General features: G+C 46.5%; 2 protein-coding genes across 5 annotated transcripts in view; both read right to left on the minus strand.

Moving 5' to 3' along the window:
* Positions 1-505: 505 nt before the first annotated feature.
* AAMDC (adipogenesis associated Mth938 domain containing) lies at positions 506-17515 on the minus strand. 4 transcript variants are annotated; one of them, XM_083737570.1, is made up of 4 exons: positions 17434-17515; positions 7466-7618; positions 3307-3402; positions 506-799 (listed from the first exon to the last, which is right to left on the minus strand). In XM_083737570.1, exons 2-4 carry the CDS (start codon positions 7595-7597, stop codon positions 659-661), a joined length of 369 nt encoding a protein of 122 aa, XP_083593696.1. In that variant the 5' UTR covers positions 7598-7618; positions 17434-17515; the 3' UTR covers positions 506-658. The 4 variants fall into 4 exon arrangements, with proteins under 4 accessions (XP_083593696.1, XP_083593695.1, XP_083593694.1 ...); XM_083737569.1 differs by lacking the exon at positions 17434-17515 and adding an exon at positions 17254-17382; XM_083737568.1 differs by lacking the exon at positions 17434-17515 and adding an exon at positions 17210-17333.
* Positions 11364-17539, minus strand: part of AQP11 (aquaporin 11) — a 91627-nt gene continuing 85451 nt past the window's right edge. Inside the window, exon 2 of the mRNA XM_083737110.1 lies at positions 11364-11924. Within this exon, the coding sequence (XP_083593236.1) occupies positions 11430-11924 (495 nt within the window). The 3' untranslated portion in view covers positions 11364-11429. The remainder of the gene's footprint in view (positions 11925-17539) is intronic.

Here is a 17539-nt window from a genome sequence, read left to right on the forward strand (position 1 = left end):
GAGCTGCAAGACTCTAGACCATTTTTCTAACAGGCGGAAATTCAGCAGGTGGGGAGGATGCGGGTCTTTGAAATTAATGTCCATTGCTAATTTAGATCCACAAACTTCATTGGGTGTCCTCTATGAGTTATGACCAGCATTGGAAACAGCCCATTGTAATGGATTGCTTTGAAGTCATTTCTGCACCAGGTAAAGCAAATTTTTGCCCCCCAATCCTCCCCACCTGTCCCTTATTTTGCCTGACCAAAGGTGGCAACGCCACAGCCATCTGGTTGGCCACTGTGAGAATGGGATGCTGGACTAGACGGGCCTTTGGCCTGATCCAGCCGGACTCTTTAATGTTCAGGAATCCTGAACTGAAATTGCAAGGCACTCTTGGCTGTGTGGCTGCACACCTGCTGCCCACTTTTAAACGTTTTGACTCCTAGGGTAGTGAAATTCAGCATTCGTGGTTTGGTTTTGAAAGCTTTCAAGACTTGGCACACACAGACGCATACAGGCTGCCTGCTGACCCAAAAGTGCTCTCTTTTATTCACATGAAGGCACAAGACGGTGGAAAGCAGGCTTTGCCAACCTGGTGCCCGCAGACAGCCTCACAGGGGCTCATGGGAGCTGGAACCCAAATCATCTGGGGGACACCAAGTTGGGGACGTTTGCTCTAGCAGGTGGAATGGAAGACCCCACCCACTTTGGCCCCTTTGCTGGCCAAAGCGTTGTACTCTTTCACGGCTTTTTCCGTCTGCAGAACCAGCACATCGATCCCGTGGCTCTTCAGGTAGTCCACGGTGGATGACGGCACCTTGAGAAATCAGGAAGAGAAAGGCGTCAGGGAGGAATTCCTTCTTGCCCACAAGCTGTAACTTCATTGCTAACATGCATGAAACCCAGTTAGCGGCTCCTTTTCTCTTTTTTATACTTTGAAATACAGGCAGCGACCGTTTTGCGCTCATCCAATTGATTCACTACTGCCGATGCGCAAGTCCTTTTTAGGGCTGGGCAATGTATCAGTATACATTTTTAGTATACCTTTTTAGGGCTGGGCAATGTATCAGTATAAGGGACGCAGGTGGTGCTGTGGGTTAAAGCCTCAGCGCCTAGGACTTGCTGATCGAAAGGTCGGCGGTTCGAATCCCTGCAGCGGGGTGCGCTCCCGCTGCTCGGTCCCAGCGCCTGCCAACCTAGCAGTTCGAAAGCACCTCCGGGACCGCTTACCAGCAGGAAGGTAAACGGCGTTTCCGTGTGCGGCTCTGGCTCGCCAGAGCAGCGATGTCACGCTGGCCACGTGACCCGGAAGTGTCTCCGGACAGCGCTGGCCCCTGGCCTCTTGAGTGAGATGGGCGCACAACCCCAGAGTCTGTCAAGACTGGCCCGTACGGGCAGGGGTACCTTTACCTTTAATGTATCAGTATATTGTCCCAAACCAGCCTGAAGTCCCTATCGTAATATCAGTTTCATAATTTTGGACCTGGCAATCTAATGCGAATCATGATGTGTGTGTGTGTGCTATGCAAAAATCACAATGTGGGAAAAACCATGAACCCAAGCTGATGCTTCTCTCGATTCCTGCAGCCCCTGTGAACTGCCGACTCAGCTCTCCCCTGGCCTCCTGCAGGGAGCACGAATCACAAGAGCAGGTCTTGGCTGAAATCACGATGCAGGAAAAACCATGAAGCCAGCCAATGCCTGCATAGTGCCATCCTTATTTCAAACATCGTGATATACAGTCGTACCTTGGAAGTCAAACAGAATCTGTTCCGGAAGTCCGTTTGACTTCCGAAATGTTAAAAAACCAAAACGCGGCTTCTGATTGGCTGCAGGAAGGTCCTGCAGCCAATCGGAAGCCCTGTTGGATGTTCGGCTTCCGAAAGAACGTTCAAAAACTGGAACACTCACTTCCAGGTTTCGATCGGGAGCTGGAACGTTCAACTCCCAAGGTGTTCACGAGCCAAGGCACGACTGTACGTACAGTGGTACCTCCGGTTGTGAACGGGATCCGTTCCGGAGGCCCGGCTGGATCCTGAGGTTTTCGCAACCTGAGGAGAAGCAGACCGCTTTTGCGCATACGGCGGTAAACCGCTTCTGTGCATGCACGCGCATAGAAACATTTTCGGGTTGTATCAGTATACTGCAATGTTTAGCTGATGATATATTGCAATGCTGAAAACTAGATAGCGTCCCAGTCCCTAGTCCCTTTGGATCTGGAATGGGGCAAAACCATTCCACCGAAATGGTTGCCACCTGTATGCATAAATCACACGTCACATAAATAAATGACTTTCAATCTAATGTTTCCAAAATTTGCAAAAAAAACCCACCACCCAACTTTCAACAGACTTTGTGCCATGAAACATGCCGTTCCTCTTAGGAATCAAATCTGTCCAGTCTCTGTCAGTTTCAGCTAGTTCAAGACATTCCCATAGCCATTTCTATAGTTGGAACCTGGGTAACGTTTTGAACCCAGGCTAGCTTTCAAGAGTGAGCTGCACTGGTATTAAACACCTCCTGAAAACTCTTGGTTTTATTTACCTATAATTTTTTTTATATACCGCTGTATCATAAAAATATATTGCAGTGACTTAAAACAATATTAAAGCATAAGACCATACAATAAAATCATAAATCCTGCTGCCTGGTATTTGTTGACCATCTTAGCTGGTGTTCAAGGAAGAAAGTTCCATGCATGTCTGCTGTGCAAGTCCTGCTGCCCCTCCAGGGTATTCCCAATATATGCGATTTCAGTTACACACAGGGAGACCTGGAACATAATCAGGGCTTCCCTGTATTATTCATGAACAAATCTAGAATAATACATAAAGGTAAAGGGACCCCTGACCATTAGGTCCAGTCGTGGCCAACTGGGTTGCGGCGCTCATCTCGCTTTATTGGCCGAGGGAGCCGGCATACAGCTTCCGAGTCATGTGGCCAGCATGACTAAGCCGCTTCTGGTGAACCAGAGCAGCGCACGGAAACGCCATTTACCTTCCCGCTGGAGTGGTACCTATTTATCTATTTGCACTATGACGTGCTTTTGAACTGCTAGGTTGGCAGGAGCAGGGACCGAGCAACGGGAGTTCACCCTGTTGCGGGGATTTGAACCGCCAACCTTCTGATCAGCAAGTCCTAGACTGTGGTTTAGACCACAGCGCCACCCGTGTCCGTAGAATAATGCTTAGCTACTGTCAATTGGCTGGCAATAGAATGCTATGCAGGACCTACAATAATAGGTGCTGGAATGCCACCAGACCCCCCACTGGATTCTGAATTTTGCAACCAGACTCCCAGTCCCACCAAGCTTAGCAAAAATACCTGCAAGGCTTCACTCATGCCACGGCCGATCACTAACGTCTTGGCGCCCTTCCGAACAACTTCTTCCACATCTGCGGGCTGCACGCCTGGAACATGCTGCGTTTGGAAGTAAGGGGAAGGGTGTAAAATAATAAGGCTCTGCTCCACCTTGGTTACACCCTGCCTGGAGCCCTGTGTCCAGTTCTGGGTGCCACAATTTAAGAAGGATGTTGACAAGCTGGAACATGTGCAGAGAGGGCAACCAAGATGATCCAGGGTCTGGAAACCAAGCCTGATGAGGAACGGTTGAAGGAGTTGTGTATGAAGAGTGGTGCATGCTCTGGTTATCTCTCGCTTGGACTACTGCAATGCGCTCTATGTGGGGCTACCTTTGAAGGTGACCTGGAAACTACAACTAATCCAGAATGCAGCAGCCAAACTGGTGATTGGGAGCGGCCGCTGAGACCACATAACACCGGTCTTGAAAGACCTACACTGGCTCCCAGTACGTTTCCAAGCACAATTCAAAGTGTTGGTGCTGACCTTGAAAGCCCTAAACAGCCTCAGTCCAGTATACCTGAAGGAGAGTCTCCACCTCCATCGTTCAGCCCAGACACTGAGGTCCAGCGCCAAGGGCCTTCTGGCGGTTTCCTCTCTGTGAGAAGCCAAGTTACAGGGAACCAGGCAGAGGGCCTTCTCGGTGGTGGCGCCCGCCCTGTGGTCCATAGGGTCAAAGAGAACAACTACTACCAGACTTTTAGAAGATATCTGAAGGCAGCTCTGTTTAGGGAAACTTTTAATGTTTAATAGATTATTGTATTTTAATATTCTGTTGAAAGCCACCCAGAATGGCTGGGGAAACCCAGCCAGGTGGGCGGGATATTAATAATAATAATAATGTTAATGTTTAGGCCTCTTCAAATATCTAAAGAACTGTCATGTGGAAGATGGAGCAAGCTTATTTTCTGCCCTGGAGGGAAGTTATAAGAAAGATTTTTTTACTCAACATTAAGAACTTTATGAGGGTAAGAGATGTTTTGGTATACTAAGGCAGACATCTGATCACAGCAGATGGTGACAGCAGTCACAAAATTAAAATACGCCTGCTTCTTGGGAGAAAAGCAATGACAAACCTAGACAGCATCTTAAAAAACAGAGACATCACCTTGCCAACAAAGATCCATATAGTTAAAGCTATGGTTTTCCCAGTAGTGATGTATGGAAGTGAGAGCTGGACCATAAAGAAGGCTGATCGCCAAAGAATTGATGCTTTTGAATTATGGTGCTGGAGGAGACTCTTGAGAGTCCCATGGACTGCAAGAAGATCAAACCTCTCCATTCTGAAGGAAATCAGCCCTGAGTGCTCACTGGAAGGACAGATCCTGAAGCTGAGGCTCCAATACTTTGGCCACCTCATGAGAAGAGAAGACTCCTTGGAAAAGACCCTGATGTTGGGAAAGATGGAGGGCACAAGGAGAAGGGGACGACAGAGGACCAGATGGTGGGACAGTGTTCTAGAAGCTACAAACATGAGTTTGACCAAACTGCGGGAGGCAGTGGAAGACAGGAGTGCCTGGCGTGCTCTGGTCCATGGGGTCACGAAGAGTCGGACACGACTAAACGACTAAACAACAACAAAGGCTGACCGACATGTCCTTTTCATTTCAGTTGTTACTTCTGCTAAACTTGATGTTGCAATTCGTAACTTAAATCTGCATAATGAGTGGACGGCTGGCAGCCATCCACGGTCTGTGAAGTTTGCAGACAAGACGTTTGCACACAATGCACAGCTGTTCCAAATAGACTTCTGAGCATTTGCCAGACTATTTTTAGCTTCCGACAGAAGCTTCGCAGCGTTTTTTTGTTTCGTAATTGCCCCGCAGCCTAAGAACTTCTGGCTTCTGTCCAAATGGGCGGTTTCGTTCAAGGTGCAGGTAGGCATCATTGACATTTTACCTGCCTTCCAGATAAGGCCTTTTTGCGGTCAAGCATGTCCCCCTAACCTGCTAAGGCTGGACCGCAGTTGTGAAAGCGGTAAATTCACTTGGTTTAACCCAGCTGGGGACAGATTATCTTTGCAACAGGCAACATGGAATAGGACAGGCATGCAGGATAATTCAAATTGTGATTTGCCTGGCAGACGAAAGGAGGGAGAGAAAGGTTTTTCTTCCCCCTAGTTTTTTTTTTAAAAAAAGCCCAGCCCCAAACACTCTGGAACACTTTTAATGGTGGTCACATGACAACCCCAACAAAAGAAAAAGGAGGTCTGGGTTTACTGTAATTACAATAATTGGCTGGTTGAAAGGTTCTGCTGCCAGCAAGGAGTGCTCTGGAAACAGCAGTGCCGTGAAAGAGGAAGAAAAAGAGGATTTTATTTCCAGGCAGCACAAAAGACCTGATGTTTGTGTGTATGTGGTGCGTGTGTGTGTGTCATGTTTTAGCAAAACAATATTTTTATTTTCTTTTACAGGGAGAAAGGGGCGGGGGGAGAACCCAGATATTAGCCAAAGTCTTTTAGAAAATAGGACCTTGAGGTGAGCTGAAGTGGACACTGATTAGTCTGAAGTGAAGGGGCAGAAGGAGATAACTGGGTTTATGAGAGCTGCAGCAGCTGAGGCTTCTTTTTTAAAAAATTATTTAAAGTAAAAAATAGTAGCTGCTGTGAAAACAGGGAGAAAATTCCCTTCCTCTATAACCCCCACCCCACCGCTGCAAAGGTCTATTCTATTGTTTTAGATGAAACCCACAGCACATTAGGGCGGTTCATAAAAAACTTTTTTTTTTAAAAAAATGCCTGCTCCAAAGGTCTTTTCTTACTAAACTATTATATAGTTATATCTGAAATTTCATGCATATCAGTTAATATCTTGACCCTGCTCCACTGAATGGAAATTTCAGCCTTCATGACATAGGAAAACGGCCAAGTAAACAGCTATTTTCGCCTGGCTTTCAATTTGAACTCAGCCTGATCTTTCATTCCCCTTCCTTCCCTCCCTCTCCTCTTTTTATGAAGATTACCCGCTCTGGGATCCCACAGCTAATTCTCCCCTGGTCTCCTTACTGGCCCAAATAGGACTAATTTAGCCAGCTAGCCCTGGTGATCATTTAATGCTTATTGGATGGATTGGCTTATTCAAAAATTGATTTTTGAATTTGGAATTTATTGTTATTCATGTTTTATACTGTATTTTAAGCTGTTTTTGTTGCATCAATTGTTTTAAATTTATTGTTAGCTGCCCTGAGCCTGGTTTTCTGAACCGGAAAGGGCAGGGTATAACTTTTTTTTTATTATATTATCATTATTTTTGTGGAGGAGGGTCAAGATATTAACTGATATGCATGAAATTTCAGATATAGTTATATAATACCTAGTGTAGTAAGATAAGACTTTTGGAGCAGGCATTTTCGGGGGGGGGGGGGAGTCTTTTTATGAACTGCCCTACAGCACATAGAGCAGATTTCTTCGCTCCCAGCATGAAATATTCAATAGCTATGTAGGTCCCTGAGAATTAGAAAGGAAGATTATTGGGAGGAAGGAAACTGAGGCATGGGAGGCAGGAAATGGAATGAAGTGAGACCGCCCCCCACTACCGAACAGCTCTTAATGTCTGAAAGTCATGAATCTGGTCTAATCTGCTTTTAAAGCCATCCAAGTTTGTGGCCATAGCTGCCTCCTGTGGAAGAGAGTTCCGCAGTCTAACAAGGTGCTGCATAAAGCAGAACTTTCTTTTATCTACCCTGAATCTTCCAACATTCAGCTTCATTGGATATTCACAATTTCTAGCACAAAGAGGGGCAAAACCTTCTCTTCCCACTTTCTCCGTGTCATGTTGCAATTTCATAAATTTCAGCCAGGTCGCCAAATACCTGCCTTTTCTCTAAACTCAAAGGCCCAAATGCCTCAACCTTTTCTCATAGGGAGTCACTCTACCCCCTTCGATCACTTTGGGTGCCCTTTTCTGAAACCTCTTCCAAAGACTTGGCTACATTAGCAAAAATAAAGCGTTATAAACGTGCTACAACACTGCGACACCAGATGGCGCTGTAGAGCTGAAATTGGAACTCTATGAAAACAGGGGTTTTTCCAGAGCGTTTTTTATAGCTGTGTAGATGCAGCCCAAGTCTACAATACCCAAGCGGCCCCCAGATAACTAAGAAGAGGTTGAGCAAAGGCACGTACGTCAGTTCCCGTCTCTCTCCAGTCCCAAGTCCGACTGCCCCCAGGCCAGACTTTACAGTCCTTGTAAGTCGTGGAACAACCTTTGACAGTCATCCGGCCCCAAGAGAGAGACGCAATTTCAGGAGAGGACATCTTCAGATGGATTTTGACTGCCTGAAAGATAAGAGAGTGAACATGAGAACAGCCTAGTGCTCTAACAGTGGTTTTAGGTATGTGTGTGTACAGTGGTACCTTCAGGTTAAGAACTTTGCTTCAGGATGAGAACAGAAATCATGCTTCAGCGGCACGGCAGCAGCGGGAGGCCCCATTAGCTAAAGTGGTGCTTCAGGTTAAGAACAGTTTCAGGTTAAGTACGGACCTCCGTAACGAATTAAGTACTTAACCCAAGGTACCACTGTGTGTGTGTGTGTGTAAAAAAAATTCTGCTTTACAATTTAAAGTATTCATTTTACATCCTCAAGATACAGATATCCTAAGGATATCTTCCCTTCTCGTTCCATGGTTCATTTTACATATCATAAATCCCTGCATATTTTACAAAAACTATACCATTCAGTATTCCATTTATTGTATCCGTCAAAACTTATTTACATCGTTGAATTTATCTTAATGCTGCCAGCATTTTCAGCTGTACACAATTATTTCCCATATATTCAATAAACGTTTCCTAAACTTCTCTGCACGTATGTTCTTCTTGTTCTCTTGTTTTATATGTTAGGTCTGCAAGTTGGGCATATTCTGTCAACTTCAGTTGCCATTCTGCTTTGGTTGGGACCTCGTTCGTTTTCCATTTTGGGCTAACAAAACACGGGCTGCAGTAGCGGCATACATAACCTTTTTCGACACCTGGGAATTTCCGTCTGAATTATCCCCGATCAGAAAGGAGGGGGAGAAAGTACTTCAACATTTTTAAAAAATTCATTATGGATCACTTCCCAACCTCACTGTGGTTTTAAAAGCTATCAAGAAAAGGTAGTAGACTCTTCTGAGGGTGTCTGAGCGAGGGAGCCATTCCCTATTAGAGGAGCCCCATTTTCGGGTAAAGGGTTTCACCCCAAAATCATTATGGGGTATAGTCTAATCTAGGGGTGGTCAACTTCCAAGAGACTGCGATCTACTCACAGTGTTATAAACTGGCAGTGGTTAGCCCCCTTTTGAGGGGTTCAGATCTAAGTTGTTGAGCATGTTTTAGGAAGGAGGAAAGCCCCGTTTTTTGTGAGTTAAAGGCAAAGTTGTTGATCATTTTTTTAGGAAAGAAGGGGAACAGACACTCACCAACAGATCAGTATAATCCGCCTTCCATTCTGCAGATCGTGGAGGGTGGGCCATGGGGGCGGGGCAGGATTCTAATTCAATAATGGAAAGGGACCCAGCGATCAACCGCGATCTACTAAAACCTCCCGGGATCTAACAGTAGATGCACAAAATGTTTAGGGGTATGCACCCCCCTGCGTCCCCCCAGAAAAAAAGCACTGGGTATAGGTAAAGGTAAAAGGTAAAGGACCCCTGGATGGTTATGTCCAGTCAAAGGTGACTATGGAGTGCAGCGCTCATCTTGCTTTCAGGCTGAGGGAGCCGGCGTTTGTCCACAGACAGCTTTCTGGGTCATGTGGCCAGCAGGACTAAATTGCTTCTGGCGCAATGGAACACCGTTGACGGAAACTAGAGTGCACGGAAATGCTGTTTACCTTCCTGCCACAGCAGTACCTATTTATCTACTTGCGCTGTTGTGCTTTTGAACTGCTAGGTTGGCAGGAGCTGGGACAGAGCAACAGGATCTCACCCCGTTGCAGGGATTCGAACCCTCAACCTTCCGATCGGCAAGCCCACAAGGCTCAGTGGTTTAGACCACTGTGCCACCCGTGTCCCTATGATGTGGTTGAACCAATTGTCTAATCTGGTATCCCTCCACTTCCTATGTACCCTCTATATTCCATTGTCTAATAGCTCTTGCTATTAAGCTTTTTTTAGGGAAGAGGAAAGCCCCGTTTTTTGAGGGTGCAAGCTGTAAATGTTGAGCTTCTTTGGGGGGAGACCGTGATCTATCAGTGATCTACCACAGACGTCCAATGATCTACTGATAGATCATGATCTACCTGTTGGACGTGCCTGGTCTAATCAATCCACACCTGTGAAGACGTGGGTGTTCTTATTACGCTAAAGCTGGGATGGGAAGCCTCTGGCTCAAGGACCAAATGCAGCCTCGCCAGTTCTCTCTCTCTGAACTCGGTGGCTCTCCTTAAGCCACATAGCCCCATTGGTCCACCAGAGGAGTGTTTTTGCTGGCTGGACAGTATCCTCAAACTCTGATGAGGCTTCTCACTTGCCAGGAGTGTGTGTACAGAAACTAGCACACTCTGCAAAGGACAGAAGTACAGTGGTGCCTTGCAAGACGAAATTAATCCGTTCCGTGAAGCTCTTCGTATAGCGGTTTTTCGTCTTGCGAAGCAAGCCCATTGACAGATTAGCAGATTAGCGCTATTAGCGGTTTAGCGGCTTTTAGCGGATCAGCTGATAAGCGGCTTAGCGGCTTAGGAAAAGGGGGGGGGAAAGGGGGGGAAACCCGCAGGAACTCGCAAGACATTTCGTCTTACGAAGCAAGCCCATAGGGAAATTCGTTTTGCGAAGTGACTCCAAAACGGAAAACCCTTTCGTCTAGCGGGTTTTCCGTCTTGCGAGGCGTTTGTTTTGCGGGGCACCACCGTATCTGCAAGAGTAAACTGCAAGAGAAAATGAGTGGCGGAAGGGAGACGCTGAGTGTCGAAGCAGTGATTCTTCAGCATCAACTTCATTGACTTGGTCATGTTGTTCGGATACCCAATTATCGCCTTCCAAAGCAACTACTCTATTCCCATCTTAAGAATGGAAAGCGTAATGCCGGTGGACAGCAAAAGAGGTTTAAAGACTCTCTCAAGACAAATCTAAAAAAAATGAAGCATAAACATCGACAGCTGGGACAGTGGCAGAGCTTTATGCCCCGGCAACGGGGGGGGGGGGGGGGCAGGGGCAGAAAGCAGGCGTGGCTGGCGCGTGTCCTGGGGGCGTGACACAACACCTGTGGGGGCGTGGCGCCCAGCGTGGGTGGGTGGGGCAGCCGCGATGGCACCCCACTGCTGGGGGCGCAGCCTCCTCTTCTTCTGCCAGGAAGCTGGGAAACACTGGCCTGCGAGCACTCCAACTGGAGAACAGCCTTTACCAAAAGTGTCATGGGCTTTGAAGATGCTCAAAGTCAGGACGAAAGGGAGAAATGTGCCAAGAGGAAGGCATGCTTGGCAAACCCTCACCATGATCAACTCCCACTCGGAAACCTGTGTCCCCACTGTGGAAGGACGTGTGGATCCAGAATTGGCCTCCACAATCACCTACGGGGACACTGTTTAGACCATGCTCATGGAAGACAATCTTACTGGGCCAAGAGTGATTGCTAAAGAAAGAAGAATCTCACATACTGGAATTTTCTGTTTCTCTCTCACACACCCCTCTCTTGGGGTTGCAGGCCTCTGATCCCCCTTCATTTTGTTCCTCCAAGTCTGACCAATAAGTATCCTACAACCTTAAATAGTCATGGCTTTCCCCAAAGAATTTTGAGAGATGTGGTTTGCTAAGGGGACATGGGTGGCGCTGTAGACTAAGCCACTGAGCCTAGGGCTTGCCGATCAGAAGATTGGTGGTTTGAATCCCCGCGACGGGGTGAGCTCCCATTGCTCAGTCCCAGCTCCTACCAACCTAGCATTTCGAAAGCACGTCAAGTGCAAGTAGATAAATAGGTACCGCTTCGGCAGGAAAGTAAACAGCGTTTCCGTGCGCTGCTCTGGTTCACCAGAAGCGGCTTAGTCCTGCTGGCCACATAACCTGGAAACTGTTTGGGGACAAATGCTGGCTCCAGTTGCCAGTAAAGAGAGATGAGCACTGCAACCCCAGAGTCGTCTGCAACTGGACTTAATGGCCAGGGGTCCCTTTACCTTTAAAGGGTGCTAAGAGACATCACCTTGCCAACAAAGGTCCGTATAGTTAAAGCTATGGTTTTCCCAGTAGTGATGTATGGAAGAGAGAGCTGGACCATAAAGAAGGCTGATCGCCGAAGAATTGATGCTTTTGAATTATGGTGCTGGAGGAGACTCTTGAGAGTCCCAGGGACTGCAAGAAGATCAAACTGATCCATTCTGAAGGAAATCAGCCCTGAGTGCTCACTGGAAGGACAGATCCTGAAGCTGAGGCTCCAATACTTTGGCCACCTCATGAGAAGAGAAGACTCCCTGGAAAAGACCCTGATATTGGGAAAGATGGAGGGCAGAAGGAGAAGGGGACGACAGAGGACGAGATGGTTGGACAGTGTTCTCGAAGCTACCAGCATGAGTTTGACCCAACTGCGGGAGGCAGTGGAAGACAGGAGTGCCTGGCGTGCTCTGGTCCAGGGGGTCACGAAGAGTCGGACACGACTAAACAACAAGAATAAGAGCTACAATTTCCAGAGAAGTTTGGGAAAACAGATTGTTAAACCACTTAGGGAACTGTAGCCCTGTGAGGGGAATAGGGGTCACCTTGGAACTCTCAGCATCCTTAAACTACAGTTCCCAGGATTCTTTGAGGGGAAGCCATGACTTTTAAAGTGGTACGATACTGCTTTAAGTGCAGATGGGGTCCAACTCTTCCAAGCACGGCATAACTGTATGCGTAGAACCTTGCCAATTTCTCTGGAACCGACTTCCGCTGAATGTTAACAGTTGCTCGAAGCATCACCACTTGCTCTTCTGCAATGCTTACATAAATAAAAGCGATTTCTATTCCACGCCAAGTGGCAGGAGCCTCTGACTCCTGGAAAAGCAGCCAAATCCCACTGCTCAAAGCAGCTCAGTGCTCTTGCTTCAGCTAAATCTGGAGTCTCAGTCTTACTACACACCTCTACGGTTCTTTAAATTGTTCAGGTTTTTCTCCCGATAAATCCTTTGCAAGGAGATCACTGCCGCCATTAAAAAAACAACAACTCGCCTCCATCTCTTCCTTCATATATAAGTGAAGTCTTGGATTAACAGATATTTTTTTCCTCTGCAGGAATGCCTGCTGACAGGGGCACCAAGGATCAAATAACGCAAGGCTAACCTTTCAACCTCGCTCCCCGCCTTATCGCCAAGAGAAGACTCCAACACGCTGCTTCAAAATGCCAAGCCAAGAAGAATCAGCGCTAAGGGTCTGGACGCATCAAAGATTGTCTGCCCACGCAGCATGAGAAAGGTGTATTTTCGCTCACTCTTCCCCCCACGCTGCCAAATTAATGAGCAAGAACCATCAGTGCCCCCATTAGGGTGCATGCTTAATCCTGTGGACACAAAAGCAGAATGTAACAATATTTTTTTTTTAAAAAAGACACATGTTTGGTGGCAAAAGAGCAGGGATTACAGCTAAGCTTTGATTCAAAACAACGACAACACTCTTTTTTTTAGTAGAGGTGCAACTGGAAACTATGGTTTAGGACTGGAAAAGGTCTGGAAACTGCTGCTGGTTCAAACTAGGACTGGAAGAGTATTAAAAGTCCATTTCTTGACCCAGTTGAAAGGCCTGCCTCTCAACCAGCCATTTCAGAAGCAAAGCAAAATTTACATTCATTGCACCACCCACTTTAACCTCACTTTAGCCTCTGCAAGGCTGCTCAGAAAGAAATGCAGCCCTCATTGCTGAAGGCTTCCTGTTCACCCTGTAAGGCCTTAAACGGCTCAGGACCAAGTAATCTGAAATGGTTCCTCTTTCTGCTTCTGTCTACCTGAATCTTCAGATCCTCTTTGGAGGAACTGCTCCAAATGTTGCTCCTGTGTAATGAAGTGCGTTGCTATGAAGAAGGGGGCTGTTGGGTTCCAGCTCCGTTGGTGCACTCTTGATCACCTTTCTGGAGCCAGGTAAAGACTTTTAAATTCACGCAGGGTTTTTAAGCTGCTGTTTTAACGTTCTGTTGTGGTTTAGCATAGTAGTTTCCTGCTCTGTGAACAAGTCGTTTCAAGCCTAGGATCATGTGTTCCCCACTGCACAGCAGCAAGGAAGAGATTGAAGGTTTCTGCTTGTGATGTCAAACTAACCACAGTTCCCTGTGACATCCAAACTCAGGAAACTGTGGGTTGTTTACAAACCAAGTCCTGAAAGCACCAATCAAATGTGTTTTGTTCTAACCAAATCCGCTTTATACAAAGCAGTTTCCTGGGTTTGGGTGTCATGGGCAATTTTTAATTTTTTTTAAAGCCAGGCAGCACCCGCGGGTTTCAAACCGCTGGAAGCAATTAGGGGATCCAAGCAATGCTTTGGTCGATGGAATCACTGGGCTGAGCTGGCTCGTCATGGGCAATTGTGATTTGATTAAAACCAGAATAGGGTTTTAATCCGATGTGCAAAAGAAGAGAAGGACAATAAAGGTAAAGGGACCCCTGACCATTAGGTCCAGTCGTGGCCGACTCTGGGGTTGCGGCGCTCATCTTGCTTTATTGCCCAAGGGAGCAGGCGTACAGCTTCCGGGTCATGTGGCCAGCATGACTAAGCCGCTTCTGGCAAACCAGAGCAGCGCACGGAAACGCCGTTTACCTTCCCGCCGGAGCGATACCTATTTATCTACTTGCACTTTGACACGCTTTCGAACTGCTGGGCTGGCAAGAGCAGGGACCGAGCAACGGGAGCTCACCCCATCGTGGGGATGCAAACCACTGACCTGATCGGCAAGTCCTAGGCTCTGTGGTTTAACCCACAGCGCTACCCGCCCAAGGTTCATTGCAGGTCACTCACAAAGTAACAAATTGTCATTTCTTGTAGACTGAGAATGGGAAAACCATATCCATAACAAAGAGATAGGATATGAATTAAAATAAGTAAGGCTGGCAAATAGACCACACCTTTGGCACCACTGCTGCACACCCTTTGCACAGAGTAGCAGAAGCAGTGCAAGAACATTCTACCCTCCTTTTAATCAAACAGACTGAAGGGGCCTTTCTTAAGGACCAGTTCTAGATAGATATTTATTTACATCAGACCTGGGCCTTTGCAACTTGAGCATCAGACACAAACATGCCATAGGAGCCAACTCCAGCCAACTGCTTGGGCACCCAAAATAATATAATTGTGGTAGCCGGGCACCCACAGAGTCAATGAGAAAAGCCAGAGTCAATGAGAAAAGGCGGCAGTAGCACTGCGTCTGAGAGAGAAGCAATTCAGTTCCACCCTCTGCAGCCAGCCAGCGAGTCACCCTTTTCTGGGGTGTGTGGTTCACATGCAGAGGCAGTCTCTCGATGTTGCATATCCGCATTGTGGCAGCGGGCACCTACAACCCTGAGGGTGAGATGGCACCCCTGAAACATGCATAAACACAACTACATGGATAAAACCACCAAATGCAATTAGAATATATACACATTTTGTAGTACAATTGGTACACAAAAAAAGAAGATAAGAACGCCAATATCCCTATTGTTATCATCAATAATTACCCATCCTTCACCCTAAGGTTCCAGGTTGGGTTAAATAACTTACAATCATAAGAATTTATCTTTTATTTTATTTATTTATTAAATTTATATGCTGCCCTATAACCCGTAGAATGAGGCGGGTCTTAAAAATATACACCTCAAGTGTCAAAAACCAGGGTAAAAAGGTGCATCTCAGCATTCTCTGGAAGCTGCATTATGAAGGTGCCAGACACACCTCAATGGGGAGTTCCACAGCCTAGGGGCCACCACAGAGAAGGCCCTCACCCAGACCACCATCCCCCAATGCCTCCGAGGGTAGAGGGACTACCAAGAGGGGCCCCTCTGCTGATTTCAGCACCCATGAGGGACTGTAGGGAAGGACGTGGCCTTTTAATCATTTAGGGCTTGAGTAATTTGGGGCTTTAAACACAAACCTGAGCACCTTAAATTGGGCCCGGAAATGAATTAGCAACCAGTACAGCTGTTTTAAAACTGAGGTTACATGAGATCTAAACAGAACGCCAGCCAGTGATCTGGCTGCTGCATTTTGGACCAACTGAAGTTGCTGTGAGGTTTAGGGAAGGCAGCCCTATTTAGGAAAGTTTTTAACGACTAATGCTTTAATATATTTTTAACCTTCTGTTGGAAGCCACCCAGTGGCTGGGGAAACCCAGCCAGATGGGCAGGGTAGAAATAATAACTAATAATAATAATAATAATAATAATAATATTTAAACAGATAAAATTGCCGGACTCAAATTAGTGTTTTAAAATTATATGAACGAAAGCTCACCTTATTTCAGGTAGTCCAGTTCCATGGGCCGCTGAGATGTGAAAACCTTTTACAGATTAACCATTATGGTGGTAGAAGTTTCGGATGCACAGAGTGCAGTTTACATATATGCACCTATCGAGGATAACGCTTCTATTGAAGTGGACTCTGGCCGGTGAAAGCTTATACCCCACAATAAAATGTGTTAACCTTTAAGAGGTGCCACAAAGCTTACTATGAAGACACATAGCGTAACCCTGAGTATGTTTACCCAGAAGTTCAGTAAGACTTACTCCATGGTTATCTATTTCCTGAAGTGTAGCTTGAAGTTTGTTACAGGTAGGTAGCTGTGCTGGTCTGCCGTAGTCGAAACAAAATAAAAAAATTCCTTCGAGTAGCACCTTAGAGACCAACTAAGTTTGCTATTGGTATGAGCTTTCGTGCGCATGCACGCTTCTTCAGATAATCTGTATTTTATTTTGAAGTTTGTTAGTGATGCAAGCCTCTTTGCCATTTTCTTTTCTGTGTTTAAAAGATGGATTTAAGCAGTTGTGGAGGGGGAAAAGGGCCTTCTCTGTGGTTGCTCCCAGACTTTGGAGCTTCTTTCTTAGCGATAAGACTGGCTTCCTCCTTGCTATACTTCTGCTGGCAGGGGGAGAATTTCTTGTCCCAAAAGGCTTTGGGAAACTGAATGCTTTTAAAGAAAGGGCTTGTGCCATGCTGTCATTGCTGTGACTGTTTATATGGTTTTGATAGGACTAAAACCATATACAGGTATACACATAAAAACCTATCTAGTGATGTGAGGATATTCTCTGCTAGAAAATTCTCCGGAGAATATTCTCCACAAACTGTAAATTCTGTGTCGTCTACACAGCTGCTTTAAATGTACACACCTCATTAACCAAGGATATTCTCAAGAACATTCTCCAAAAGATTATTCTTGAGAATTTAACATCGCTAGTCCTATCAATGTTAAGATTGTTTTTTGCCTACATTTGTAGCATTTCTTATTTTTGTCTGTAAGCTGCCTTGGTTCCCTGTTGTGGGGGGCAGGGAAAGGCAGTGTATAAATATTTATCTACGTTTAAATTTATCTAAACAAATATTTATTTGTTCATTCACAAAATGTATACACCACCTTTAAAAACAATAACTTCAGAGTGGTTTACAAAAGAGAAAGCAGACAAAATCAAGAAAAACTCGCAGAAAAATTCAAGAAAATAATAATAATAATAATAATAGCAGCACTATATAATAACTCTCTTAAGTCTTATTCATGTTTGTCTCTGAGGTGCCACAAAGCACTTTACAAAGAATTAAGCTAAGTTATGAATTGAGAGGTTTCTCCACGCCCCGCCCCCCGCGGGGTCTCAGGTAAATATCCCATTAAATCCTCCCTCCGAACACCAAAGGGGTGCATGGAAATGAGCCGTCCCATTTATCCCCCCGCAGAACTACTCTCACTGCGGCGCCAGCGGTAATTTCACCCCCCGCACACAGTGGTCCAGTCCGCTCCCCTCCAAACCTTACCTGCGCTTACCAACAACCTGCCTTTCCTCCCCTCCCCGCCTTACCCTGGAGGGGCGCGCCCTCTGCTGCCCGTCATTGGACGCAGCCGCTATACCGACACGGCCCGCGCCCACTGACAAGCTTCCTCACGCCCACTTCTTCCCTTCGGCCACGCCCCCCTTTTCTGAGGCGCTACCGCCGCTTTCCTCCCCCCTCCTTTTATTATTATTATGGCCGCCACACACCTTTCCCAAGCCTCCGTCGCGATTGGCCGGGGTGGCATTCTATCCCCGCCCCCGCTCCTCTCAAGCCCGCCCTCCCTCTCCAACCCCGGCAGCCCGCCCCCTCCGC

This window comes from Podarcis gaigeae, assembly GCF_964106915.1.
Source record: "Podarcis gaigeae genome assembly, chromosome: 4".
Lineage (NCBI taxonomy): Eukaryota > Metazoa > Chordata > Lepidosauria > Squamata > Lacertidae > Podarcis > Podarcis gaigeae.

Bases quoted from the DNA above. Each gene is read 5' to 3' on its own strand.
- AAMDC (XM_083737570.1), bottom strand. From the start codon at position 7,597: ATGTCCTCTCCTGAAATTGCGTCTCTCTCTTGGGGCCGGATGACTGTC. The intron at 3,403-7,465 runs GTACGTGCCTTT...TTCCAAACGCAG, and splicing joins GGAGAGAGACGGGAACTGAC to CATGTTCCAGGCGTGCAGCC. The intron at 800-3,306 runs GTATTTTTGCTA...TGATTTCTCAAG, and splicing joins GCATGAGTGAAGCCTTGCAG to GTGCCGTCATCCACCGTGGA.